Here is a 27713-nt window from a genome sequence, read left to right as displayed (position 1 = left end):
TTGCATTTTTCTTGCCTCCTGTTCCCCAGTGCTTTGCCCAATGATACATCTCTCCCTTCAACAGATCCTCAAGCTTTGCCCCAAGAAGAAAAGCTCCTCGACCTACACATTTTGCAAGTCAGTTGGCCTGCTGGGGATTCAGTTCCATCTCTTTGAGAATGAATGTAAGTCTGTCACTCCACAGCAGCCTGGAGGGGTTTGGCAGGGAAAAGGAAAAGGAGCGAGGGGGCTGTGTCACCCAGTGTGATTTTGCATCAGACAAGGAATTCCATGAGGGTTAAAAGGGGAAGCAAGAAAACTGAGGCTTCATACTGAGGGGATAGCTATGCAGGTACACTGCAATGAGAAGAGGCTCCTGGTCCCTCTCTCTGGGCCTGAGCACCCACATAAGTGGTGAACTTGAGCTCCTTGAAGTGGGCTGACTTGTCGTGGTGGCAGGAAGGGTGCCAGTGGGGAGGAATGAGGGTATCAATCCCCAAATATATCTCACTTAGCTCTCAGGAGCCAACTGTATGTGGAGAACCTTGTTGACAAAACTGCTGCTGCTGCCTTTAGCCCCTCTCCCCTTGCGCCACAAGTCACAACCCCCAGCTCTAACTTTGAATTAGATAAAGGCTCAAAGGCTGCTGCCACCTCCTCCCACTCTACCATGCCATGCCATGCTGAAAGCTTTCTGAGACAGAAGTAAAGCCCTTGGAACAGTACCCACCAATGCATGGCGAGAGGCCAACCCTAGTCAGCCTGACCTTGATGGTCTGGGAATAGAGCCATGATGTATCATGACTGAGGCTAGTTGTGTGGTGGAGGAGTGCCAAAAACATGCAGGCTCCCTGCTGGCACAGGCAGAGGCACTACATGGCTGTCCCAGGCCAGTGTGGCTAATGCCCACTGGGGTTTTCGTGAGCACCTGCAGAATATGCTGCAGAGAAGGAAGACTGTAGCAGTACTGTGCCTATATTGAGGCTCTTCACATCCTTTCCTCTACCCTACTGTCAGCATGAGTCATCCTCTCAACCCCCCTACCCTCCACAGCAAGCAATAGATTTCATACCCCTCTATGTACAAAAGAGGCAGTCAGAGCTGAGCATCCAGCAGGCACTGTCAGAGCTGAGACCACCTTTTGGGGTACTGTAACTATCATCTGGGGAGTTCTGAAGGATCTTCTGTCAAAGGCAACCCATTGTGTATCCCCTGCACAGATAGAAAAACAGATGTCCCAAAGAGTTTGTGATCTAAACAGATGAGACAGACATGGTGGGAGAAGGGCCCTGTGATGTAAACAGAAGGAGCTGTGGGCTGGCAGCAAAGAGCAAGTTTGTCCTCTGACTTGTTTGGAAAAGACTGCTTAAGGAAGAGGATGGGGAAGGCAGGCAGGTGCAGGACTAGGGGAAGGAGAAAAGAAAACAAGACAGGTGAAGAAAGAAATTAAACGTAGACAAAGGTGAAGGGGAAAAAGGGTTGAAACCACTGGCCAATAAGCAAAAGATAGAGAAAGTCCAGTCACAACTGTAGCAAGTTCTCTGCACACCCAAAAGCCCCTGGTTCTCCTGCTTCTGTTGACTGAATCTCCAGCTGCCTCCTCCCTGCACCCAACCTAATCTTTAAAACACAAGACCTTTTGCTGTGATATTTTCACTGCCTGGGCATGTCCTTCCATTTGCATTCCTTACAATGTCTTTTGCCTGTTGGGGAGTACTGAGCAGAGACCTACAAACCCACATGCTTCTCCTTGTTGTGCTCTCTGCACAGCACAGTGAGCTTCCCAGCCACGTTGTGCTAACACCCCTGCCATGTTCCCTGATGGTGAAAGTGTAGACCAGGTAGAGGTCCTGCCTCTGTGAGTGTTAATGGCTGTTCTGTCTTTGACTGCAGGAGCCAGCCTCTCCTGTTCCATCTCTCACAGGAGCAAAAGCTTTGCTGGCCTCTTATATACACTGTTTACTCCTCCATAGATTCAGGAGGACTTTATAGTCCCATCGCTATGCGCAGGTTCTCTGAGCCAATGTTACACTAAGTTTAACTAAGTGCAAGAGTTTTCTGGTCATGGCACCACTGTGCCTGCACACAGCAGAAAAGATGCAGTTTCATGGTGATGATGGTACTGGCCTCGCTGCTGCAACTTGTCTGCTGTGTTCACTCAAGGTGCTGCAATGCTGCAGGCTCTCACAGTTTGCAGTGTGACAAACTGAAAGTGCACCATTCCTCTGGACTTGTATTAGAAATTTTCTGTCCTGGAGAGGTACAAAAACAGCCAGCTTCTCCAGCAAGAATGCCTAATGCCTTTTTGTTGTGTTGACACACCTTCTTTCCAGATTACCCCCATGGCATCACACTGGTGACTCCAGTTTCGGGCTCAGAGAAGAAACAGGTACTACACTTCTGTGCTCTGGGTGCTGAGGAAATGCAGAAATTTGTGGAAGATCTGAAAGAGTCAATAGCAGAGGTGACGGAGCTGGAGCAGATACGAATTGAATGTAAGAGCCTCTGATATGGTTCAGACCCCAATGCAATCACACTGCATATGTCTGCAGGGGTAGAAAGGGCAAATGAGGTGGATTCTTCAGGAACAGGGACAAGGAGGATGAGTAGTAAAAGTCTGCATATGACTGTCCTTGTGTTCACCAATAGAAAAAGCAGTTAGGGTCTGTGACCACCTGCCAGTGGGAAAATTGAAGGAATGTAGCTACTTATGATGCTATGAAACAGAGCCCACAGTATGGTGTCCTGAAACAGTGAAGCCTGAACTGGCTGACCGAAAGGCTCTTCTCCATCCCATACTCCTTTGACTATGCAGATATGATCCGTAGTAGCTGGGAAGTACAGGGAAGGTCTGATAGTCTTAGCAGAGCTGTCCTCTCCATGAGTGAGAGGACACTCATGAATGGTGATGATGTCTGGGGGACAGGCAGTCTGTATTGTACCCCTCTGTGGAGTACATATTAGATGTTCACGTATCCCCTGATGGCCTTCCCATATATGAATTGATAAGCCAAAGTAGCTTAGCATTAGTGGTCCCCTCCTGTGCAGCAATAACCTATCCTGTATGAATGCAGGTCATACACACAGGTGTATGGAGATATTTAAGTGCCTTCACAAGTCAAGTCCTCTCCAGTTTATGTTTCTCTCTTAACTGATCCTCTCTTCCTTCTTTCTTACCACTCTGTCATCATTTTCTTGCATTAATTCTCCTTGCTGACTTCACACATTGCTCCTTCAGTATGCCATTGCTCTTCCCTCCATCCCTCTCCTCATTCACTTCTATACTTCTTTCTGGCAGGGGAGTTAGAGAAACAGCAAGGGGCGAAGACTCTCTCATTAAGGACCAACGGAGCCCAGATGGAATCGCAATCTAAGCAAGGATCTCCAACAAGTAAGGGGACACCCGCCTTCTCTTGGTCAAGTCGTGCTACCTTTGCAAATGTGTTCTCATTGATCCCTGTGGGAATAACTGCTAAAAGAAGTGATCAGTTTTGCATCCTTTCACCTTGGGTGCATAGCGGAAATATGAGAACAGTGTGCATTCTTCAGATATGCTAAAAAAGCCATTAAAATTTCATTACCTAGTCCGTAGCTGTAACATCCAGCAAAGAGGGGTTACTGATGGAGCAAAGTGCTATATGATAATTCCTGGAGACCCTGGCCTACTTTTTCTTCCCTGAACTGGTGCCACACAATAACTGCACTGTCAGCTTCCTTCACAGTCTTCATCAACACTTTTGCAGGAACATCTTCTGTGTAGCTTCTGTTGTGTGTTCTGTGGCTTTGTGTCCATTCATGCCTTGGTGTGTATGCCAGCGAAAATCAAGTGCAGTGGTGAGTGGCTACCAACTCACTAGCATGGCACTAAGATCAGGACCTAAGGATAGGACTCCAAAGGGGTCTTCCTCCTACACCACTAAGGAGCTATCAGGTTGCAAGAGGGCCTGGATTTGATCCTGCAACTGGGAGTCTTGTTGGGCCCTATACCTCTGCTTTGAGCTTTCCAGTCCACAGTGTGAGGGCCAGCTGTTGACTTGAGGTATGGACCTCATAAGTGAGATGTTTTGTTTTATTTCAAAGGCAAGAAGGATTTGGGGGAGAAGGTCTCAGACAGCACAGTGGAGGTAAGTAGAGTGCAGAGCAGCTGAGGTAAGTAATTCCCTCTCACTTCAGCTCTTCTCACATTCTCTGTTGTTTCTTTTCTCAGGTTTTAATCAATGCCTCCCCAGCCAGACTGACAATTTTACCAATTTCCAGAGATACAATTAAAAGTTACTGCTAGGACGGGTAATACAACTTTCAAATCCAAACTAAACTTCAAAGCATTTTCAATCCGTTTTTATAACTGTAACATCCCTCATGGACCAAGCTCCCAAACGCTGTAGACTAACCCACCCTACTGCTTACGGGGAGACTGAGAACCCCACTAAAGATTTCCCTGACATGCTAACTCCATGCAGCATCACATGCAAACTCCTCTGCAGCCCAGGTTCCCTGCACAGTCTCTGCAGCTCTATCTCTCCATCCCCCCTTGAAGGGGATTAAGCATGGCCTTTGTATATCAGAGACTTGCCCTAGAGCTTTACCTTCCTATGTAGAGAGCTTGGCTGTCCTGTGTGCATCTATCCTTGCAGGGATGTCTCACATCCAGTGGGCTGCCTGTTTCTTCACAGACACCTGTACTCCTACTACCTGTGAGGAAACAGGAAAATGCTATCTTTACACAGAAAAATCTTATCTCCTACTTTCTGCTCCTTCCTTGTCTGGAATATCCCCATTGCCCCAAATTTGCTTTTCCAGGGTAGTTCTTTCCCCTCTTGTCACAGTATATTTACTTGAAGAGTTCAGCTTCTCTGTGGGGAGTGGGTGCTTCTGCTTTTCTGTTCAGAGCACCCCATTTTCGTGTGCACTCACCCTTTCTGGGGCAGGTGTCTCTCCCAGCCAGCTTCCAATTCCTGCTGGGATGACTGTTTCCTTTTGGGGAATGGCTTCCATGTAATGTCATTAGCACTTCATGGCCCAGCGACCAGTTTTTCCTAGTGGTGATCCACTGCCTAAACAAATATTGACACAGCATTACGCCTTGCTGTGCAGTGAGCCTGAGCAACTTCTACGCTTGAGTAGGTACAAACAGCTCATCCTTGTCCCACCCTCGTGGGAAGTTTGGCCACTCCATAACTGCTCTTTCCCACTGACACCGCCACTCTTCCCAGTCACTGGCTCCACTGCCCAATGTACACTCTATTAGGGCACCTGCAATTGTCCCATGTACACCTGCCTAGCTGGAAGTGCCCTGCCAGCCTGCAAACACTTGTTTCCCGTGTAGGATTTGTCACTTGACTGACATTCTGTTTTGAATCAGCATTCTTGCTCTGCTTTGGGGTCTCCATCAGCTCATGTCCTTGCCAGGAGGAACTATGACTTCACCCACCATTTTCCTGCTGCGCATGCCCCCTGGGGACCTCCAGTCCAGGCCAGCTCCCCTTTCACAAACCAGACTCAATGAGCTCCCTTATTTGAGTGACTCCATTATCAGCATCTCTTTGCGGGAACCCTGATGACCTGCTCCTTCCCTTCCCCCTTCCAATTGCCCAAGTAATACTCCACCAGCACAAAAGCATTTCCATTTCTTTGATATTATCTAATCTGCTACCATTTCATCATGAATTTCTTTTATCATTGTATGAGCTAGATGGGCATTTTTTTTCTTTCTTTTTTCTTTTTTGAAAATCATTTCCTTTCACTGACAAACCATCAAATGGATCAGAGGGAGCTGCCTTTTGCTAGAGTATGTCAGATTTCTGCCTTTTCCTTTGTAAACAGATTAGCTGGTCATGTGGTGTACCTTCCTACTCAGAAAGGCAGGGAGCTGAGAAGGGTTTGAGTCTCTCTGTCTCTCTCTATCTCAGATTCAGCTACCATCATTTTGCTGAAACGTACAACCTCGATTATCTGAAACCTTGCTTTTCAGTTCCCCCTCCTTTCTGCTGCTGGGGACAAGGGCATGACCTTTGAGGTCTGTTCATTAATATGAGAATTCACTCCTCCACTTGCAGAGCTGATTGACGTTCCCTGTGCCGTTTGGATAACCAAAGTTGCATTGCATTTGGGAATGATGGCCCTGCTGCCTTTGATGTGATGGAAAGGACAGGGGCACTTAGGCCTAGATGGGGATGGTGGGACTATTGAAAGGGGGGAGCCGCCAGGGGCTGTGCCTGTTCTTTTTTTTTTTGAGGAGGGAGGGTTTAGTGCATGTGAGATTTACTGGTGGGAAGGGTTCAGGGCAGCCAGTAGCAGCAGATGGGAAAAATGTCTTGTAACATTTAATGCTTCTTTGACTGTTTCTAAACTAGGTGTCAATTCACAACAGGCTTCAAACGTACCAGCACAACTCCGCCCTGGGGCCCGAGAGTGGAATGCAGCCCAGCACGCGTCTTAATACACCACGGGAGCGGCTGGAGACAGCACTGGTGGCCTCGCACCCCGCCTCAGCGGGGACACTTGTACAGTGCCAGCAGATTGTCAAAGTCATTGTCTTGGACAAGCCGTGCCTCGCTCGAATGGAGCCAGCCCTCAACCAGACTCTGACACGCTATGTCACCTCCGATTCCTGCAGCTCCACCCCCTGGCGCAGCGCAGGCAGCGGGCTCCCTGGGACCCCCATGAAGCTAGTCCATCAGCCTCCCCTCCCACCTCCACCACCTCCTTACAATCACCCACACCAGTATTGCCCCCCCAACTCCCTGCTTCAGAGGCGCAGGTACTCCAGTGGCTCACGCAGCCTCGTGTAGCCACACCACCAGCACCAAAACAGCACAGACTTCCCCCCTTCCCTTCCCCACTGCTTCCCTGAAACCCCTTCTGCCTACAGAGATCTAGTTTGTGATTTATTTTTTAGTAAAAGAAAAAGAAGAAAAAAAATTGCCGACTGACCTGACTCTTACCCTGTCTCCCCTCGAGATGATGCTAATTGTGAGGAGCCATCTGTAGGAACTGCTGACCTACACGCTCACACATCCTCACACCCTGCCAGCCCAACTGGCCTCCTGCACTCATGCCATCCTCATGTAGCACTTTGTTGCCCTGTTCCTGAGAGGCTTGATGACCTGCTGCTTTCTAGGCACTGTCTTCCGTTTGCTGCTCCTCGACCCCCTTTCCCTGCCTTGCATTTACCTGGCCATAGGTTTATACCTACCCCAGAACTTCAGCAGCCTCAGAGATGGACAGACTCACCCATGCCAAGGCCCAACCTTGGGTCACTTCCAGGCCTGGAGTTCCCTGCCACCACTGCTGTTGCCTGCTAAGCTGGAGCTGAGAATTTGTACCACTTGCCATGCTTTCTCTTCATTGCTCTTCAATATTATCTCCTTCCTGCAGCAGATGTTTCGGAGGGAGGGAGTGCACTGAGAGCATGAGAGGAGGAGAGACTGTCCTAAGCTGCAGTACAACACAAGGAAGGCCTCACTCTGAACACCAAAACTGTTTCTGTTGTTGTATTGGAGCATTGTACCAAGAGACATCTGCTGAGACCTAGCAGACCTCATCACATGTAAATACACCTATGTGGTAGAGTACGTATGGAGCATGCTTACTAAAGGAAACACCAAGCAGTTCTGAGGGAGCAGAAGAGAGACATTAAACCCAGGGACCTTCCTGGGACGGATGGGCACTTTTCCAAAGAGATGGCTCCAAGAGGTGCCCTCCCACTCAAACTCACACACACGCACAAAGAAGGATGGTCTTCTCTGGCATGAAAGATACCCACATCTGCTTTCCCCCCTTGTAGCTGATTTGTGTTTCCTTCCCACCTGATTTTTTATATTCTCAAAGAAAAACCAAGTGTTATGTTCACCTTGTGGGATGGATGATCCCTTCACTTGCCTTCTTTCCCCTGTATTAGAGGGCAGGGGCTTTTTGGAGACTACCCACGTGAGGGCCCAGCTGTATCCCTTACCTAGCTATATACCCTCACCCCATCAGCCCTTCCTGTAGGAAAGCTCCACACACACTAGGCTCCAAGGCCTTTTCTCCTCCCTCCATCCCTATTGCAGCTTCAGAGTGAGGGGAGGGGAAGATGCTAAGACAAAGATGACAGCTCAGCTCCACTGCTTTATTGGGGACATTGATGTGCAGGAAGAAGGCATTAAAAATGGGCTACGGCTGTATTTTTAGAAAAAAAAAATCTGAGAACTAGGGAGGAGAAGGTATTAATTAGCTTAAAGGCTTTGGTCTCGCTCACTTGCTCTAGCTCCCTTCAAGGCTTAAGAAGATCAACTTTAGGATTTTAAAATAGGACAGAATGCCTTTTATGGCTTTTATTCTTATTTTAGAGGGACAGAAAGAAATGCTCTTCCTTCCCATGTGATGCTGAGACATGGGCACCAGGTGCTGATGACACAGCTGTTGGGTGAGGAGAGATAAGGGTTGTTGACAGTGGTGTGGATGTGCAAAGTGTCAGGGAAAGGACAACAGTGACAGATGCAAGAAAGATTTTTTGACCTTATGGGGTAAAAGAAAGCAACAGTTTTCTTAACCAATGCTCCACCATGCTCATCTCTGGGGCTTTTACCAGTGGCCAAAACCATAGCGCATCGGGAGCCTGGCCTGCCTCAGTGCTGTCTGGGTGCCATCTGGCTCTGCTGAAACATCCAGAGAAAAGCTCATGTACTTGTCCTGGGCACAAGCCCAGCTGGGGTTAGGAAAGCAGAGAGGGGCTGGAGTGAAGGGTCCCCTGTGCTTGGCTAGCCCTCCAGGGCAGAAAGCCTGCTCACCTCCAGCTCCTCTTACTTCTGAGCTTGACCCATATACCCAGATGTACCAACAGGTCTGTCTTAGCTGTTTGCTTAGCTGTGTGGCGCAGGACATCAGGCTGCTGCTGTTACATGTAATAGCAGATATATTGACCAGTAATGAACAGGCACAGCCCCAGGGAGGCCTATGGAAGCAGGAGTCTGAAAACTTGTAAAAAAAACTCTGGATGAAAGCCCGGTCTCCCTCCATACCAGAGAAGCTTTCTTCTGCCAAGTCCCCAGGGCACTGAGGACGCTCCACATTCAGAACCAGGCCCACAGAGAGGTCCTCACCCTCTCTGCAGCACATGGCCCTGGCCAGGGCTCAGCCCCTCGTCCTCCAGCTAGCTGAGAAATATGGCTCACCTGATTTGCCACTTACTCCGTCCATGGTGGCAACCTGCCACACTTGTGGTAGCCGGGATCTCATCTGACTTGCCTGTAGCTTCCTGGAAAGCTTACATGTGGCATCCACCATTGTCCAGTGTGCCATTTTATTTTTACTCACTGCTGAGGTAAAAGTGATGGTATGCAAGGCGCACTGGCACTACTCTTCCTTCTCAGCAGTTACTTTGGTGTCTGAAAGGAACAGCAGTGCTCATTTGCTTATTTTTTCCCAGAGTACAACAAGCCATGGAAGGGGTGTGTGTGTGTGTGTGTGTGTGTGTGTGTGTGTGTGTGTGTGTGTTTATGTGTGTGTTTGTTAAAATAAATAAATTAGATTTTACTTGACATTTAACACAAAGTAACACGACAAAAACCTTAAGGTACTGGATGAAATAGTTTTTTTAGATGAAATATTTATAACAATACCTAAGAAGTTCCTGCAAGAGAGATTTGCTGCTTTAATAAATGATTGGGAAAATTACAAGAATGTAAAAAAGAAATAAGGAAGCTTTCTTGAGATTCCCGTCTTAGTGCTGGATGGAGGATGGAGGTGCATTAACCAAAGTGCCAAGATACCTGAGGCACAACAGTTTCTCAGGGCAAGTTGGCTCCCTTTCCCTGACCTTGCAAAGGCTAATTTTGGCCTTGAGCTTTGGACAGAGAAGCAACCATAGATAACCCTTTCTGTCTTCTAGATTGCTGGACACAGCATCTTCTGTCAGGGTCAGTTGGAGAGATACCAAATCATTTTATTCCAGGTTCTAGTGAAACAGTTTGCGCTAAATTCTGTTGTGTAGCTGAACCCTTCAGACTTCACTTCAAAATAAGGATTTTTTTTTTTCCTTTGAAGGTTGGTCTAGAAGGATAACAAGCACTTTAAAGCATGTCTACACCTCATCTAATCTATTGTATTGTCTGCTCCCACAGCCCTCCCACATGCGAGCAAACCCACAGATTCAGTATACCTGTAGTGCTGTGAAGACACCCTTGCACACAAACTAATCGTTGACAGGGTGCAGGCTAGAATGAGTAAGTTAGTGACAGCCTAATGAAGGGCAAAATGTACACAGCAACTCACCATGAGGTATCAGCCCAGAGAAAATTCATCAACCATTGGCAGCAGCGATTCTGATCATGAGCCTAGCATGATCTTTCAGGTTGTGGGATCAGGCAAGAAGCTGCTGCAGAGATAAGATCAACCAAAATGAACCAGTGGCTTTTTCTTGCTGAATTTATATCCTTCTTCATTAAAAAAGGAGGGAGGGGGAAAGAAAAGAGAAGACCAATAAAGAGAATTCTGCAGTAAGTGTCCAATACCCAGTGGCCAAGCAAAAGGTGGCTCTGCTGGAAGGTGGAAGAGAGCAAAGTGCTACTGAGGTTTAGATAGCTGTGTCACGCAAATCTTCAGACTCTGTCCTGATTCTTTCTTGCTCATGCTGGTGCAAGTCCAATGAAATTAATTTGTTTACTCCAGCAGCAAAGGGATGGAAAATGTGACAGGAGCATCAAGCTTAGCCCAGACAAGTTGGTTTTAATGCAGTGTTTGGCTGCTTTTGTAGTGCTTCTAATGCTGTAGTTTGGGCCACTGCTGTAGCAACATTGAGTACTTCCTGCAAGTCCTTCAAAGCATCACACCATGTGTGTTTTCTCTCCTCCCTGTAAAGGGAAGGTGTGGGTATGGTCTGAAAGCAGTATTTCATCAATACTCAGACTTCCTAATGGAAAAGTACCACCAGATTTTGAAGTATTTAAGAGCCTCTGAGCTATACGAGTTTGAGTTTTGTTTTGTGTTTTTCAGAAGGCTCAACCTGCAGTTATCTGAACATGTTTGTGAGATTTCCAAAACAAATCTGAGCCCTAGACTGAGGAAGCTGCTGCTTGGGAGAGTCTCTGCTTTGAAATGGGAGTTGCTGTCTGACTCTGCTGAGTGAGATCCCCTGCTTTCTGCTCCACCAGCCACCCACTGTGCCAGTGTAAGCTCCAGGGACTGCTGGCAGTGTTTCGTGAGCTAGAGCTGTCCTTGTCCTGCCCGCTCTTCCACAGCCATGCCTGGGACAGCAGCTTTGAAATCATCCAGCTCTTCAACACTAGTCACAACTCCATCTGAATGTGTCTTTTAAAAAAGCAAAACTAACAACAGAAGTGTTACCTGTGTGTAGGCTTTTGAAAGCACTTGTCTGTCTGTCTGTACCTGTTTCCTGCTGTATATATCACCAAGAAAAGCTTCCTCTGGGAAAAGTGGTGTGGTCACACCTAGCGAAGAATCCAAATGGCTAATATTTTGTAACAAAATAACAAAAATAGATCAGAGGTATTTTATCTGTTCGATTAATAGAGTTTTAGAAATTATATTGAGATATGTCACTTGTGCGCTAATGTCTTCTTTGCCTCAGCCCTGCTCCCTGTGTCCCTGGGCTCCGTCGGTGTGCACAGATGCACAGGCCACGCACGAAGGGTGCTCCCAAGGAATGCCAAGCAGCCTCGCTTCCTGCTGGCTTCAGGGCAGCCCTCAGCAGCTACTGCTGATTTTTCATCAGTGCAGCAGGAGCTGACTCGATGCTCAGGCTCTCTGAGGATCACACCCAGAGGAAAGCAGGAAGAAATAGTCTTGTCCAAGAGAAGGCAATGCAATATAAAAGTCACACCTGCAGTGAGGCAGAGAGGAAAACGGGGGGAGGGCAAAGCCCTTCCATGCTGCAGCTGCTTCCTTTCCACCCTGCTGGCATGCAGCAGAGCCAGCCCCAAGCCCTCTGCTCATGCTTGTGTAGCTCTGCACCTCTGGGTAAGGAGGTCCATGCACACATGCAAGCTGCATGCTGCCCTGTGTGTGTGCTGTGGTTAGGAAAGCAACTTCACATACTGCATGTGTCAATGCATGTGTTGCACGCCAGCTGGCCACTGAGAAACTCAGGCACCCAGAGACATTGGCACATACTGTGTGTGAATACACACGCCATCTGCCAACATTCAACATGTAAGACTATATGGCAGATAACACGTAGGCACCTCTACTATCCCTGTGGACAAACATGCCATACAAAAATATCAGGCATATGAAGCCATACACTGCCATAGTAGGACAGCTGTGCTGGCTGCAGTTACAATCAAAGCACATCTCACAGGCTAAGCAGGCTCATGCTTGGTTAACATTTGAATGGGAGACACATAAGGAAAATGACATTTCCCATGCAAATCAGAGAGACATGCATATTTACACAAAGTGTAACCCCACGGTTAATGAAACTGACCTTTGCAAAATTCTGCACAGGGATGAGAGATGTGACCATTGACAATCACATGCACACAGAGCAAGCTCTCGTCTCCAATAGATGGATGAATGCAACCTCCTGTTTTGCAGCCGAGACTCGAACAAATGCTAGGGTGAAACTGCAGCTGCTGAAAAGGCTGTGTATAGGTTGCAAATTCTTTGCTGGCTTCAAAGAATCCCCTAGATGCCCAGGCCAGGGAAACACTTAGGAGCGCAGAAATCCCTTTGAGACACAGACAGGAAATTTCCCAGGATTGTGAGGCTTCCATTTATGTTTTTGTGTGCCACAGACATAAATCAGCCCATCCCAAACACATTTATTTTCTAAGATGTTTTGAAACAGGAGATTATCTCAACAAGTTTCTTCCTGATGTTTAGATCACACACCTGGCTGTAAAGATGAAAGCAATAAAAACAGATTGTCTATATGTGATATACTCCTACCTCGCTCTGATGTGCATATACTGATTATTGCTAATGAGAAGATGGCATGTCCTTTTGTGACAGACACTATGCAGGATAGAGAGAGGTAGTGCCTGTACAAAGACTCTACAGATCAAAAGCGTATACTATAGCTCTCACACTGCATCTCTATACTGCTTTCTTTAAATAATATACATAATATACAATAACATATACATAATACATTCAGAGCTGATCAAAATATGCCACTCCTTTCCGCAGAAAATTTCTAGGTGCAATTTTTTCTGAAACTTTAAAGATGGGCATTAAATTCAGCACATCCCTAAAGTGCTTTGCTAAACCTGGGTTCCAAGCAAGCAACCAAGCAAGGTGCACAGACATTGCTACTGAATTCAGCATTAGGTAGCCTGCTGTTTCCTGCTCCATGCAGGCATTTCCCTTAGGGTTAAACGCTCTTCCCAAGGCCAACACAAACAATGGGACCCTCAGGGAGCAGCACAATGGCAGCAGGATTACCACAAACCCAAAGCTGTCGTGTCATGGTCCCAGACCAGGGACCACAAGGGGACAGTGCCTGTAATGTCACTATTGTGTGCAGGGCACTATGGCCCCGTTTCCACGTCATTTGGTGGAATCTGGAAAGGTTCTGCTGGTGCCTTGGGGGTCCCTGGGGGACATCTGAAGGCAGAACTAGGCTCCATGGGTTCCTGCAGGTTCAAGTTTCCCATCATTGCCTGCTAATGTGTGGAGAAGTGTCCCTCATCCTGCCCAAATCCTGATTAGAGCAACCAGGAGTCATGCACATACTCCTGCCTGATATGAGCAAGGTGACTGAAAATAAGCAGGTGCCTCAAGGACAAGGACAACTTGGTGAGTAGGGCTGTAGGATTTAATCGGTTTGAGAGCTCAGTCACACTAGGGAGAACTTGGAGCATCTTTCCTGTAGCTAATGAGTGCAACTGAGGTCAAAAGCTGGCTGTGGAGCTGTGTTTTTTGCCTAAATCTATACAATCCACAAGCTGGGATAGTTCCCAGCCATGTAGTGTAGGATGCCATTTTATGCAACAGCCATACTCCAGCCTCGGGGTCTGACAGTATGGTGCAGTCAGCAGTGACTTCTTGAAAACAAGAGTCCTGGCTTCCTAAGCCTTTCTGCTCATGAAGGGTAGATGCTCCTGAACAAAATCAAGTTCACATTAAAAAAAGAAGGTGGCAAAAGAGAGATGAAAGGATCTTCCCTCTACAGGACTGTAGGGCTGAGACTGTAGAGACAAAGACAAGTGCCTGATAAAGAAAAGTGCCCATACTGATATTCCATATACACCTTGCTATTCCCTGATATTATAGAAGGCTTGATTTTTTTAAGTACATTTCAGCGCTTCATCTTGGATGTTCAGAAGCCTCACACTGAGTACTCAGAGGCTTGCTGATCAAACAGGCCTCACACAGTGCCAGCAACAGGAGAAACTGTCCCTCTCATCCACTTGCCCAGCTGCGTACCCACCACACAAGGATTTCCTTGGGTTGGCTGACCACTCTATGCTGATCTCATACGTTTCCTCCTGCTAATTCAGAGAGAATAGAGCAGCCCTTCTCCCACACCCCACTGCAAACAGGTATCCACATGCGGGGTGTTAAAGACCACCATGTCCTCACATTGCCGTCCTGTGCGATTTCCACAGCTCAGTTGGAAAGAGCCGGTTCAGTCTGGAGGGACGTGGACTGAAAGACAACTGCGGGGCTCAGCGCTGCTAGCAGCCACGGACACGCTGACGCTCCTTTGCACAAAGCACAGCCTGACAACAGTAGGAGGGAGGCTCACTCCTCCCACGAACACAAACTCATTAATGCTACGCCCTCGCTGCAGCCACACTTCAGTTTGCTGATTGCTCCTGCAGCTGCCTCCGCACACCTCTGGGTTTCACTGCTGCCTGAGATGGGGAAAGGCTCTTTCCCCTTCCGCCCCTCACCAGCTTTTTGGAAAGAGCTGTTATTCCTTTTCATAAAAAACTTGGAGCAAAGTCACTGGAAGGTGTAGGAGAAGAAGGACAACATGTTCCCTTATATGAAAATACAAATCCATATATTCTGAACAGACATCTCTGTGCTGGCTCCAGCTAAGCCCAAAGCTTGAAACACGACCAGAACCCAATCCCTGGTGCAGGCCAAGTTAGCGCAAGGGTGCAGCGCGAGGGGACAGCCAGTGGGGCTCTGTGGGAACGAGAGAGAATTCAGGGAGAAAGATAAGGGGGCACACGGGAAAAACAGTACGTGGCAGCCAAAGCACACCACCCTTTTGCAACATGAGTAACGAACTAGCTGGTGAAGGCCAGACAGTTTGTTCCAGCTGCACGGCGGAGGAGGGAGTGATACGGAGGTGTCATGGTCCACCCCTGACCACAAAGGGTGGCATCCCAAAAAATAATTGCTGCTCACAGACTAACTGTTGACCTATAGTACCCCCAGCCTCATTTTCCCTGCTTACCATATTAAAAATCACGCCCTTTGCTGCATAACGACATGTAAATAAGGGGGGCATACCCCCAACAACCGCGCAAATGGCAATCTGGCCAATGAAGTATGTCTGCCGCACTTCCACATCCCACCTTCAGCAACTATAAAACAGCGGATAGCTCGCTAAAGTTTTTGGAAGGGAAGAAAATTGAACCGCTGACCTGTTCACTGGAGATTGCTGACGAGCGAGCCTCCTTCTCCCCTCCCCCAAACAGGGACGCCCCTTTGGTAAGACTTGCGCCTCCGACAAACGTCGGACGTTACCCGGGAAAATGTATTGTTATTGAAAGCGCTTAATTGTTAGTTTGAGCTCATAGAAAGAAAATTTGTAGCAGCAAGTGCATTTATCAACGGCAATTCCGAACCTGTTGTATCTGTCGCTTTAATAAAATCTTATTCTTTTTACTTTGCGAAACTGTCTCAGGGAAAGTCCTCAAACAGGGGGGCTCTGGCAGGCAAACGTAAATCATAAAGATAAGGAAGGGCCTTCCGTCCCTCCCTTTCACGCGACAGGCTCTGACAGCAGCTAGTGGGATGCCAGCTCTCCTGGGACACTACGAGCAGGGCTCTTTCCTTGGCCAGGACAAGCAGCTCTGGCAGCAATAGGAGTGACCCGGGACAGCTGATGTTAGGGCAATTGTAACTATCCAAGTGAAAGATGAGACACTGCCAAAATTCTCTTCAGCTGCCGAGGCAGGGGGAAATCAGGTTTGGGGAAAACAAAACAGAGCTCTGCTGAGTGTAGGTAGGATTTACTGCAATAATTTTCCAACAACCTTCTGCAGATTCTAAGGTCCTGCTAGCTATTTTCTTCCTTTTCAGAAAAGTGTCTGCTGTTTCCCTTCCCCTGGAGCTAGTGAGACCCCTGCTTTGCAGGGGACACAGCCTGCTGTGCAGCAGCCCCAGCCATGCTGGGAATCCAGGCCCATCCTACCTCTAACCCTTGCAAAGACAGGCACAGCCAAATAACTCAGAGCTAATGCTACCAAGTCCCCAAGATATTTGGTTTTGAAAACCCTTTAGGAGAACCAAGTGCAGAAAAAAAACCTGTGAAAGGCATAGCAAAAACACAAGGAAAAATAGTCACTGAAGTGAGCCAGGAAGTATCAGGGTCTGGTGCTGCTATTGCCTGGCGTCTCTGCGTCTGTTGATGCATTGCCACAAGGCAGCCGGTGCCCAAACCCTCCTACTGTTCCCCACCTTTTGTGGGCAAAGGGAAGCTCTCCATAGATCTTGTCTTTCTTATCACAGCTCCTGGAGCAGGTCCAGAAGTGACTGCATCCTTGGGCAGCCCCGTCAGACCACAGGAGTCAGCAACAGGCAGTGGCAACCCCAGCTTGAGCTTTCCAAAACAAAACATTGTGCATCAGCTGGGGAAGGGGTCCTGTGCGAGGAGACACTGCGACAAGAGGGTACAGTGAGCCCTCCTTGTGTGCCTGTGACCCTGGTGCCAGCCAGCCGTCCTGCTCAGCTCTCCAGTGCTGAACACCCACCAGGGTGGACACCATCACGGCCATCATGGCCTCAGGTTTCAGCCACATGGCTTGCAAGGATGATGGCCCAGGCAGACTGGCAAATGTCCCGTGGCACTCCATGGTGCATCCAGGGCAGTGTCGTTCACTGGCTGGCCGATCCCTGCCACCATGAACTCTCCCTGTTTGCCCAGTCCCGGCCTGGCTGACCCTCCACCTAAGAAAGAAATCACCTCCTCTGCACCCAGCAGGTCACAGCACTAAATGTATAGGGAAAACCAGAAGGCAAGCGCTTCTCCCATGAGTAGTAAAGACCCACTCTGCCCAAGTCCATGGGGCTGGGGCAGGCTGGTGCCCCTGCAAGCTTCCCACAGAGGTGCAGGAACGTGTGCCCAGCAAACAGCAACTCTCCAGGACCCTGCAGAGCCAGGCTTTCACACAGGCTGGTGCTACAGGGAGGGTTGGGGCAGAGAGGAGCAGCTGAACCACCTGACGCTGCCAGCACTGGCAAGGCTTTGCCTGCCCCGTGGCAGGGGACGCAGCAGATCCCCAGGCTGGGAGCCAGCAGGATCCAGCTTCATTTAGAGGTGAGGCCTGGGGACCGTTTCGTGTACTGGGTCTACCAAAACCACCCAGCCAATGCCAGCCTCAGCCAGAGCACCAGCTGCTCCCCGTAAGCCCAATTTCAGCTAGTGTAAAGGGGCAGAGCTCTGGTTTCAGCCAATACATTTGCTTTCTGTGCACTAAGGATCTGCCCTGTAGCACCCAGTGTTTGAAACAGACCTTCTCACCTCCACATGGTCTGGTTCCCTGTCACATCATTTTGTAGGGGAGGAGGAAGAGTGTTACTCAGTATGGACTGTATGAATCTGGGCAGAATTATCCTCCAGTCAAAAGAGAAAGAAAGACCCCCAACCTTTGGATCTGACCTCGTCCTTCAGCCTCCTCTCACATCTTCCAGACTCCCCTGAGAAAAGGACAACTCATCCAGCAGCTCAGGACATGTGTCCAGGAAAGAAATGTGCAAGGGAAAAGCAGGAGCCCTTATTAAATAGCTTGTTCAAAGATAAAACCAGGGCCATCTGTCGACTTGCCGCAGCACAGGCACCACTACCATAATTAGCAGAGGAAAATGGGACAGAGATGCCAGTGGAGAAACAGCAGTTCTCTACCATTTCACATAGGTCTGCAATGAATACAGCAGAAGGAAGGAGCAGGGGGAAAAAATCCAAGGAAAGAAAGATCATGTTGTCTTACAAGGGCAGAGGCTGCCGACAGTGCAGGGCAGAAGCCCTTTGGGTGTCGAGGCTGCAGGATGCTCTGACCTGGTACGATTTGGTGCTTGCTGTCTCAGTAGCAGCTCCCACTGTGGGGACCGCTGCTGGTGCTGCAGGGTACTGGCACTCTGCTCCGTAGCACAGATCAGCCCAGGCTCTTGGTCTGGCAGCAGCAGCAAAAGGTAGAGCTGCTCCCTTAAGAAAAGGCAGGTCCTTAGCCCGGGAGTCGTGTTTCACCTCTGAGCCGTGCCTGGTGCCCAAAGCATCTGTGAAGCCCAAAAAAGCCACCTCATGCTCGCTTCATTGCAGGCTGAAGGCGAATTTGTGCCTTTACCCATAAGCTAACCCACTGTGCAGGGAGCTCCCAGCAGATCTCCTCAGGGCCATGGGATGCCCCAGGGGATGCAGCCGTGGGGCCAGGCAGCGAGTTGCAGCTGCTGCCTGCACATGGTTGGGATGCGCTTGGCAGTGCCAGGCTGCTGGAGATACTCCTGCCCCAGGCAGCAGGGCCTCCCTCCCTCTGCCAACACCTTTATCATGCCAAAACATCACTCAGAGCAGCTGCTTTTAGAACCCGGAGAGCGCTGCTAAGCCACAGCTGTCACCGCCAAAACATCCGCAATGGAGCATGGCAGGAGCTATTACAGCCACGCTGTCACTGTGCTCCCTGAAGAGCATCACGCTGAAGTTTCCTGTGCAGAGCTCAAAAGCTGCTTTAAAATGCGAATCTTGGATTGTAATTCCTAATCTCCTCGTTTACAGTAAGTGCAGGCAGAGGACAAATACGTTGGCTCTCCTCCGGCTCCTGCAGAACCAAACGCACTTCAGAAACTCATCAAACTCTGTGGCTGGGGTGGGGGGGTGCTGGGAGCATCACGAAGCCAGAGGGGTTTGGGCACCGTGGCTGGGACAGCCAGGGGCTGCAGTGGGCTGTGCTCTCAAGGCCATGCCGCGTGGGTAGAGAGGGGAGACATGGGCTGGGGAAGGAAGGGGAAGCGGAATGGGGACGCGAGAAGAGGATGCGGGAGCGCTGCTCGAACGGTGCGGCAGGGCACCGGGACCTGCCTCCCCAGACCTCCTGGGCTGACAGGCAGAAGGCAACGCAGGGATTTACTTTCAAGATTATGTGCATGGCTTTTCAACCATGGAGCAAACCAAAGTGAGGCCTCGTCAGGCTGAGTGCAAAAGCTGTCTTTGCATTTCAAGAGCCATATATATATAAAAATATGAGGCAGGTTTCAGCTGGAACCACATCAGCCCAGCAGCATCAATACAAAACATTTCAGTGTTTTTCTTTACAGGGTCATTGGGGGAGAACGTTGTATTTTCCCAACCAACATGACCAAGAGTTTTCTTTGACCCAGATGGCCTTCAAAGAAAGAAAAATGCCCAGCCAAAAGCTGGTGCAACGCACTTGCTGCGGCTCCTGGCCTGGCCCAGCCCCGGGCTCGCAATGCTGGCGGCCGCCTGTGCTGTCCCAGCCACCCGGCCAGCTGCCCATGTGGCACCACTGCCAGAGGTCCTCTGAGACTGCTCCTCACCCTGCTATCATTGCACCAGTGACTCAGGGCAGGTCCCTTCCCACTCCGTTTGCTTCATAGACAGGAACACCAATACACACCCTCAGGAGAAAAGTGCACCAACAGGCAGCAGGAATAAACCAGCTCCAGTGTTTTGGGCCATCTTCTTTACGGCCCTTACCCACCTGGCTGCAGCACGGTGATTTGTGCCAGCCCGGCCCCGCGAGGAGCGGTGAGTTTGCACGGCTGCCTTGGTTGGTCCCCGACCCCAGCTGGCCCTCAGAAACCACAGCCAAAGGCTGGGGCCATTTTCCTGGTGGAGCGGTGCTGTCAGGCTGCATCTCTGTCAGTGTCACGGCCATCAGGTGTCAGCGCGGGGAGTGCTAACCTCTTCCGAGCCTCGCCAGATACGGACGTGTCTCGGCTAACAGCGCTGCAGGGCTGGCGGGCGCTTGGCACAGACCCTCACTGCCCGCCACAGGTCGGGCCCCGCGATGCTGCATCAGGGCCACTGCGGCTGGTCCTCGGCCACATCCCCAGACCCCTGTAGGGGGACAGCGGGCAGCTGCGCTGGACTAGCAGCCCCGAGCGCTTCTGTATGGCCGGTCACCTCGTGGGCCTGGTGGTGCAACATGTAACCCTTTGGCCAGTGAGTTAACAGCAACACGCAGGGCTGAGCCTGGTGCACTCAATGCATCTTGGGATGCAGCAAAACAAGCTTTAGAGCCATGGAAAAACTCAACGCAGCCCTTCCCGAGGCACAAACAGCTTTGCACGAGGGCATGGGAAAGGGCCATGCGAGTGCTGCATTCAAGACAGCACCCGACCCGATACGATGTGAAAAGGAGAAGGCATCTGTGGGGTTACTCCTGATGGGATAAATAGACCCTGAGAGCCCAGGGTGTTATGTGGCCCTGCCATCATGCGGCTCTGAGACATAACATTGACATGAAAATTGCAGCCCACTCAGACCTCTAACCACAAGTACCACTTTAACATATTATTAAAGATATAGCAAGTGAAGGAAAAACCTGTCAAAATGTTTGGAGTGCGAAGTGCTGTGGCTTTCACGTTGACTTTCCCCCTCTTCTGGCTATGGAGGGCTTTCTGTAAGGGAGAGGAAACCATACTACATCCGGCAGCCTTTGGCAACAAAAGAGTATTAACTTCCTGTGCTGGGCAAAATACCATTAGCTGAGGCGATCTGACGGTACTGGCAGGAGTCAAGCCCTGCTCCCTGGGAAAGCAAGCAGCACAGAAACAGGCAGAGGGAGAGGCCGGAGGAGCAGCGAGGAGAAGTGTCCCTGCCTCCGCGCAGAGACCTTCCTACAGCTCGCTGCTGGCACCCGTCATTGGCCGTCACCCCAGCCCAGCAAACCACACATTGCCTGGCAATTTGGGGCTCACCGGTCATGGGCACTGCAGCGCTGAGGCAAAGAGGAAAGCTCTCATGGCCAGGTAAAGCAGCCTCTCACTGGAGAGAAAAGAAGGGACAGGAGAGAGGGAGGTAGTAAAACAGGATGAGAAAGAAAGTAAGAAGGGAGGAGTGATGGGTACCTCATACAAGCATTGCTCTCTGCCTTCATCTGGGCAGGTCTCCTTTCAGGATTAGGTTGATAAAGCCCAGTTAAGTCCCAGGGGACTGGGGGGGGGGGGGTCCCAGGAGACCATGGGGAAGGCAGGCAAGATGAGAGAGCTCAGGACTGGGGGAGGGTAAGCGGAGCAGACACCACCCTCGAGGTCCTCAACACCATGGGACAAAGGAAAAGCATCTCCTTGCTGGCTGTGGGACCCCACATCTTTCAGGCCTCCCTTAATGCCCATTCCTGCCCTTTTGAGAGCTTCAAAGGGGAGCAATGAGCAGAATAGGCTGTGCACTCATTTTTGAAAGCTAGTGTGTCATCAGTGTGTTTTGGAGTTAATGTACTACAACTGCATAAGAAGAAATGTCATATTGCAGAGCTCTGTCATTCCAGGATTTTTCTTCCTAGCCTTGTGATGCTCAGATGACCTCTAACCAAAGCTTGAACTCTGCAGAGTCAGAATGAGACATCAGGAGAAGATAAATATGTCAGATGGATGCACCACATAGCCTTGAGCCCTAGTGCCAACTTCCACTGCTGAACGCTGTATTTCACGTGCTCAGCTCCCGAGGCTGGTGCAGTGTGCTTGGCATGCTCCATTGCCGCAGGGAGCTGGTAGCCCATGGGCCAGCGTGCTCAGTGCAAGGAAAACAACAGCGGACAGGTCCTTTCATGGCCCAGACCCTTTCGCCATTTGACTGTCAGCACCAAATGCACCCATGGGTGCCCTTTTCCAGAAAGAAACCTGGCCTGGGACTGGAGATGGGCAATGACAAGTTGGTCATTTCACAGGCTGGTGATTTTTAAGCTTGTTGCACACCGAGGCTTTCAGAAACTGGAATACCAGTCTTCCCATTTCCCCAGAGGACCATGTTCCTCTCCTTCCATGCCCCACTCCTTCTGAACAGCAGTGTTAATGGGGGCTACTGGTGCAGTGAGGAGGCCTGCCTTGGTGTCTGCTGTGCTAGATGGCATGGGGGACCCCACCACTGACTTCCTTGTGCATGTAGTGTCCTGTGCTGCCCGGCAGGGCCGGCAGCTGGGGGGACAGTGCACTGCACCCCTTCCTACCCCTCTTCCCAATGCACGGCACAAATGCGCCTGCCATATCATTTAAGAGAGAAGTTGAGAGACTACAAACTACGTGGCGACCCGCTAGCCTAAGCCTTGCAGAGCCACACCACATCTGTATCACGTTGCAAACATTACAGGCATTTTTGTGCAACTGTTTGCCAGCTGTTGGAGCACGTCTGGGAAAGCAGCAGGAGGAAGAACGCTCCCCTCCTGGGGGAGGGGATCCCATGCACATCTTCTGAGGAAGTGGCATTTGAGCAGCAACCAAGCAATCCTGCTTTTCACCTCTCTCCCTGCTCCCCATGCTTCTGCAAAGTGTGGGGGCGATGGCATTTATTTTATTTTTCACAGCCCTCAGGAAAAAGAGGATTTCAGAGGGATTTGAGCACAGCTACCTAAATAACTCCTTAGAATTAAGCGATTTCATGATGGATTATTTTGGCTGGCTTGAGGGGAGGGAGACGCTGGCAGGTGCTGGGTAGCCGTGAGGGCAGAGGAAACTCAGCAGCGTTGCAGGTGAGTGTAGCAAGGGCCAGGGCAGTGGGATCTAGTTCTCAGCCATGGTATGGGGGGAGAGGGGAGAAATCCCACCTGCCTAGTCATGGAAATGCCTTCTCTACTGAGGAACCAAAAAATTGGGGAGTGGAGGTGCAGTCACCAGAAGTAAGGAAGCGTGGGAACTGCACTTCAGCCAAAAGCAGCTCTTGCAAAGGATTTAGTGTCACCTAATGCAGCACGGGCCCTTCAGCTGGTACCCGACAACTGAAGTCAAAAATTGATAAGCAGATATGGCTGCCTAGTTGCACCTGCACACAAGTGGCATTTCTGAGGCATGGGGTGAGGTAAAAGGGGTCATCCCCACCCCTGCCTGAAAACTACACAGGAAATTGGAGTGTGATGGAGGTGGGAAGCACTGTTTAGCATTTAGGGTTAGACGAATTTGAAATGCTGGAGAAGGATATCGGTCAACAAGGCAGAACCCAACTAAGGGCAAATGCCTCCCTGCAATACTATAAATGCCAGACTTTGCAGATCCAAACATTCATGGTAAAAAAAAAAAGTGCAAATCCAGGAAAGGCCACAAAATCTTTCAGAACAGCCACAGCTATGCAAAACAGGGGCCAGACTCTTCTCAGCGGTGCCCAGTGATAGGACGAGAGGCAATGGGCACAAACTGAAGCACAGGAAATTCTGTCTGAACATGAGGAAAAACTTCTTTACTGTGAGGGTGACTGTGCACTGGAACAGTTGCCCAGAGAGGTTGTGGAGTCTCCACCCTTGGAGATACTCAAAAGCTGTCTAGACATGATCCTGTGCAACATGCTCTAGCTGACCCTGCTTGAGCAGGGGGTTGAACTAGATGATCTCCAGAGGTCCCTTCCAACCTCAACCATTCTTTGATTCTTTGATTCTGTGAAAAGCTGGTGGAATATGGTTTGGAGTACCTCTTTTACCAGTATCAAGATATAGTGTTGCTTGGCACAACTCATTCTGGTGCAAAGAGGAAGGGGCTCGCAGCCATGAGCACGTGTGCCACACGTACATACGTAAATTGCTTACAGCAGGAAATTCATTTTATGTTATATACTGGGACAGATATCAGTTCTTAGGGACCAGACCTACAAAAAGCTGAGCTCCTGCATGGGATCCTGAGCTCCTCCAACTTTCAGTGGACAGAAGGGTTGAGCAGTGTCACAGCTAGTGGCTAAGCCACAAGCAATCACCATAAAAAACAAGACTGGAAAGACAGCAGGTGAATGAAGCACGGAAATGAAGCTGGTAATAAAATAGAGAGAAATGGGGAAAGAATAGAAGGGAGAAGAGAAGGGAGAGCGCTGTAATTTGACAGTAATGGGAGGAAAAAAGCAGGAAGAAGCTAGCTGAGGGAGATAATTTCCACTGGATGGATAATAGTGGGGCAGAAGTGAGGCTACAGAAGGAAAAGGAAGCAGGAAAAAGAAAAAAAGACAAGGACAGAGGGAGGAAATCAAGCAAATGGTTATGTCTTATTGATTATTATTACCTTGAGGAGGCTATGGGCAGGGTAGCCCCTGCTGCTGCACCTGGAGTTCCACACGCGCCACATGCAAGACCACAAGCCAGAGAAATGCCGAGACTAAAAGCTTGGCAAAAAGGAAGTGGACACTTAGGGATTTCCTAGCCATTAGGGAAAGGACTTTGGTTTTCTGGATCACTTCCTTCTCCTCCCTCTATGGAGGGACAACCCAGGTGCTACAATCCTTTGAACACAGCTCTCCCAGCAACTGAGCTCTTTGGCCAAGAGTTTCAAAAATTACTAGTGACACTGGGCTGTTCTACCTCAGACTTGAGCTGCCCCAAGAAAAATGGAAAAATCAGTCTTCCATGGTTTTAAGGTCTCATATGAGAACTGAGATCTTTCCACACTGCCCACCTTCAAAACAGCCTACAAGTAAGGGGAGGGAGGTTGTGTGACCCAGGTACACAAGCAAAAGCAGGTTTCTAGTAGACTTCATTAATGCAAAGATTAGAGAGTAACATCTGTTGCAACACAGATATCCCTCTCAAAGGATATAGATATAGATATATAAGGAGTGGTTTCCTTTATCACCCAGTTTATCAAAACAGGTGAAAGTGGAATAGAAAATTTCAGCTATACTAGTGCCTGAAATTTTAGGGCAAGGAAAAATGACACTCCTGTAACCAGATGAGATCTAATTGTGAGGAACAGATCTCAGCATCTGGCTTTTGGCTTTACAGGACCAAGCCTGTAAATTCAGTTTCCCTGTGTTTATTTAACAGCTGTGATTCTTTGATGCAACTATCCTAACAATTAGATGTGGGATAGGGCCTGATTTCAGCTTGTATTTTTGGACCCTGCAGAAATTGCACTTACAAGGGCCTTTGTGCTTCAGAGGGCTATTCACGTGGCCTTCCCCGGGGAGCCAGAGGCCTCCTTGTGAGGGTCACAGTATCACAGAGGCAACGAAGGGGCTCGCAGCCATGAGCACGTGTGCCACACGTACATACGTAAATTGCTTACACATTTAAAGTAAAATTTCTCAAGAGGCATTTCTGAGATGGCAGGGAAGCCACACCAAAGGTGACCGACTTTAGCTTTAATCAAATGACTTCTTTCCTCATTACACTATTGATCCTTAGGCTAGAAGATCAGTGGCAGTGCAGGCTGGTGCTGTGCAGTATGAGACCAATCTTCACCACTAGTTTCCTTTCATAGCTCCTAACTGAGCACTGGGTAATTGTGCGAAGGCTCATCATTCTGCCAGTGCCTGCCTCAGTGCTCCTGAGGGGGCCCTGAGGGGGCTTCGGCAGGTCACACGCCAGGCCAGACCCCTTGGAAGGAAGAGTGTGTGGCCACGTACCTTTCTCTGGACACTTATTAACTAATTGATTCAGAGCCAAAACTGGGTGTGCGAGTCAGCGGGAATGCTGGCCAGGGAAACCTTGCGGTGCTTCAGTGTGCCAAGGGAGGGAAGAGACAGCCCTAATTTGCCCAGAGTTACACAGTGTACCCACACGTACAACAGGTACTTATCAAACACTCTGAGTGCAGAGATGTCTCCACATGAAGTCATTTGGGAGCTGTCACAAACAAGAACATTACTCTCACACCTGACTGAGAGCCTTAGCTACCAGGCAAGCGCTCTGAAAAATTAAGGTGGGTAAAAGAGCTGTACAATGGTACTATTACAAGCCACATCCTTTTTCAAGGCTTTATAAGCAAGAAGTATACTGCTGCTTTAGGACTGCTCTGAAGCATGCTCTTGCCTCCTCTGAGGTGCTATACACACCTCCAGCACCATCTACAACAACTCAGTGTCCCAGTACTGTGTGTGCTGGAAGTCAGGACGTGTCAGCTGCCTGCACAGAGGCTTCGTAAGGGAAATCAGCACTGACTCACAGGGGCGAGTTTAAGCATGGTAGGCAAGTCCCACCAGCACCTCCAGGAACTCCTGTCTTCCACAGGCTGGGATTTAGGTATTGCCACTTCCCCCAAAAAGGTATAAGCTAAACTACCTTTGGGCACTGCCCTGCATCTTACTGCTCCCTACATAGGGACTTAGCCAAGGAGGCTGTTCAGCAGGAGCTGTTTCGTTCCAGTTAGGGGGGAACTTTGTACCATGCTGGAAAGTCTTTCTGCGACACAGCAGACCTCTTGCCTGAGCACAAAGCTGATTGTAGCAGAGCATGGTCAGAGACAGAGACAGGTCAAGCCTCCAGCAAAGAGCCCTCCACTTACCCTTATAACTGCATTTTAGGGTCAGGGAGTGGCTACTGCACAAAGCTACAAAGGGCAGGTCACTCCAGCAGAAAAGGTTGCCTCACGTGCTTGGCTCTGGCTCATAGTGGCAGCCCCAATGGATGCGTGATAAGGGCTGGAGACTGAGCAGAACTGGACTATGTAAACAGCACATTACTGCCCTGGTGTCCTTCTCCAGTTTTCAGGGGCTGTGTCCTGTAGCTACCAGCATGCTGGACTCCTCACTGGAATCACTCGTTGTGCCACATCCCCTCCAATTACACATTTACTAGTAGTGTTTTATGTTAGATCAATTGATAATGATCTGGGATTTGAACGCTGGTGTCAGCTGGCTTTATAAGGGACAACATGGCTGTGGGCTACAGGATACTCTGTAGAGTTCCACATGAAAAGGAAGATGAAGAGCAAAGAAATGGTCAGTGAGAAGTCTAAGCTGTCTAGGAAACATCACCTCTTGGCAGGAGAAGGAAGACTCGGGTATGGACTGCTCCTTTCTGAGAGCCCAAACCAGGACGTTACATGATGAAGTCACCACACAATGTCCTAGTGGCAGCTTGTGCAGAGCCTTGATAAGCTGGCCTGGGAGGAAGAGGCATGGGATGGCCTCCTCCACCAGGTCTTTTCTTCACGGAGTGAACACCACAGCAGAGCCAGGGACACGAGCCATGCCAAAGGAGGTCGAGGGACAGCGTGGCACGAGCAGCTACAGGGAAGGGCAAGGAGGTCCAGTTCTCCTAGACAGCAGTGTCCGAGGGTCTCCCGTTCAACGATGTCTTTGGCTGGAGGCCATTGTTCTGCATGCTTGCGTCTGGCTTGGGCTGTGTCATCTGCTGAAAATGCTGCCCAGGAAGAAAGGAAGAGTGCATGTAAGCTGCTGGGGGGCTTCATGAAGAAAATAGCAGTGACACATCTGGAGCATGACAGCAGCAGAGGGCTGGGACCCCTCTCCCCAGGCCTCAGAGATGGCCCTAGTTACAGCAAGAGGTGATGGAGCATACTACTAAAATTACTCCTCCACCACCATTCAGCAATTCAGTGCAAGTCTGCAAGACACCTTTACTTTGGTACTGCTCCCAGCACAGCAGCTTCTCCTTTTATCTGAAATACAGGGATCACCATTAAAACATGGGCAAACTGTTACCAGGCAATATCAGCAGCAAGTAGGA

The 27713-nt window shown here is 49.5% G+C and overlaps 2 protein-coding genes across 2 annotated transcripts in view; one reads left to right on the top strand and one right to left on the bottom strand.

Moving 5' to 3' along the window:
• The window catches only part of IQSEC3 (IQ motif and Sec7 domain ArfGEF 3), a 111137-nt gene extending 96627 nt beyond the window's left edge, over nucleotides 1-14510 (top strand). The window contains exons 10-15 of the mRNA XM_067307414.1: nucleotides 65-164; nucleotides 2313-2474; nucleotides 3278-3370; nucleotides 4060-4103; nucleotides 6333-7528; nucleotides 10954-14510. Of these exons, the coding sequence (XP_067163515.1) occupies nucleotides 65-164; nucleotides 2313-2474; nucleotides 3278-3370; nucleotides 4060-4103; nucleotides 6333-6770 (837 nt within the window). The 3' untranslated portion in view covers nucleotides 6771-7528; nucleotides 10954-14510. The remainder of the gene's footprint in view (nucleotides 1-64; nucleotides 165-2312; nucleotides 2475-3277; nucleotides 3371-4059; nucleotides 4104-6332; nucleotides 7529-10953) is intronic.
• Nucleotides 14511-23593: 9083 nt separating this feature from the next.
• The window catches only part of LOC106488559 (sodium- and chloride-dependent GABA transporter 1-like), a 54023-nt gene continuing 49903 nt past the window's right edge, over nucleotides 23594-27713 (bottom strand). The window contains exon 18 of the mRNA XM_013947421.2: nucleotides 23594-27386. Within this exon, the coding sequence (XP_013802875.2) occupies nucleotides 27282-27386 (105 nt within the window). The 3' untranslated portion in view covers nucleotides 23594-27281. The remainder of the gene's footprint in view (nucleotides 27387-27713) is intronic.

The sequence above is a fragment of the Apteryx mantelli genome, chromosome 1 (genome assembly GCF_036417845.1).
Source record: "Apteryx mantelli isolate bAptMan1 chromosome 1, bAptMan1.hap1, whole genome shotgun sequence".
NCBI lineage: Eukaryota > Metazoa > Chordata > Aves > Apterygiformes > Apterygidae > Apteryx > Apteryx mantelli.
This window is presented reverse-complemented; position numbering and strand designations above follow the sequence as displayed.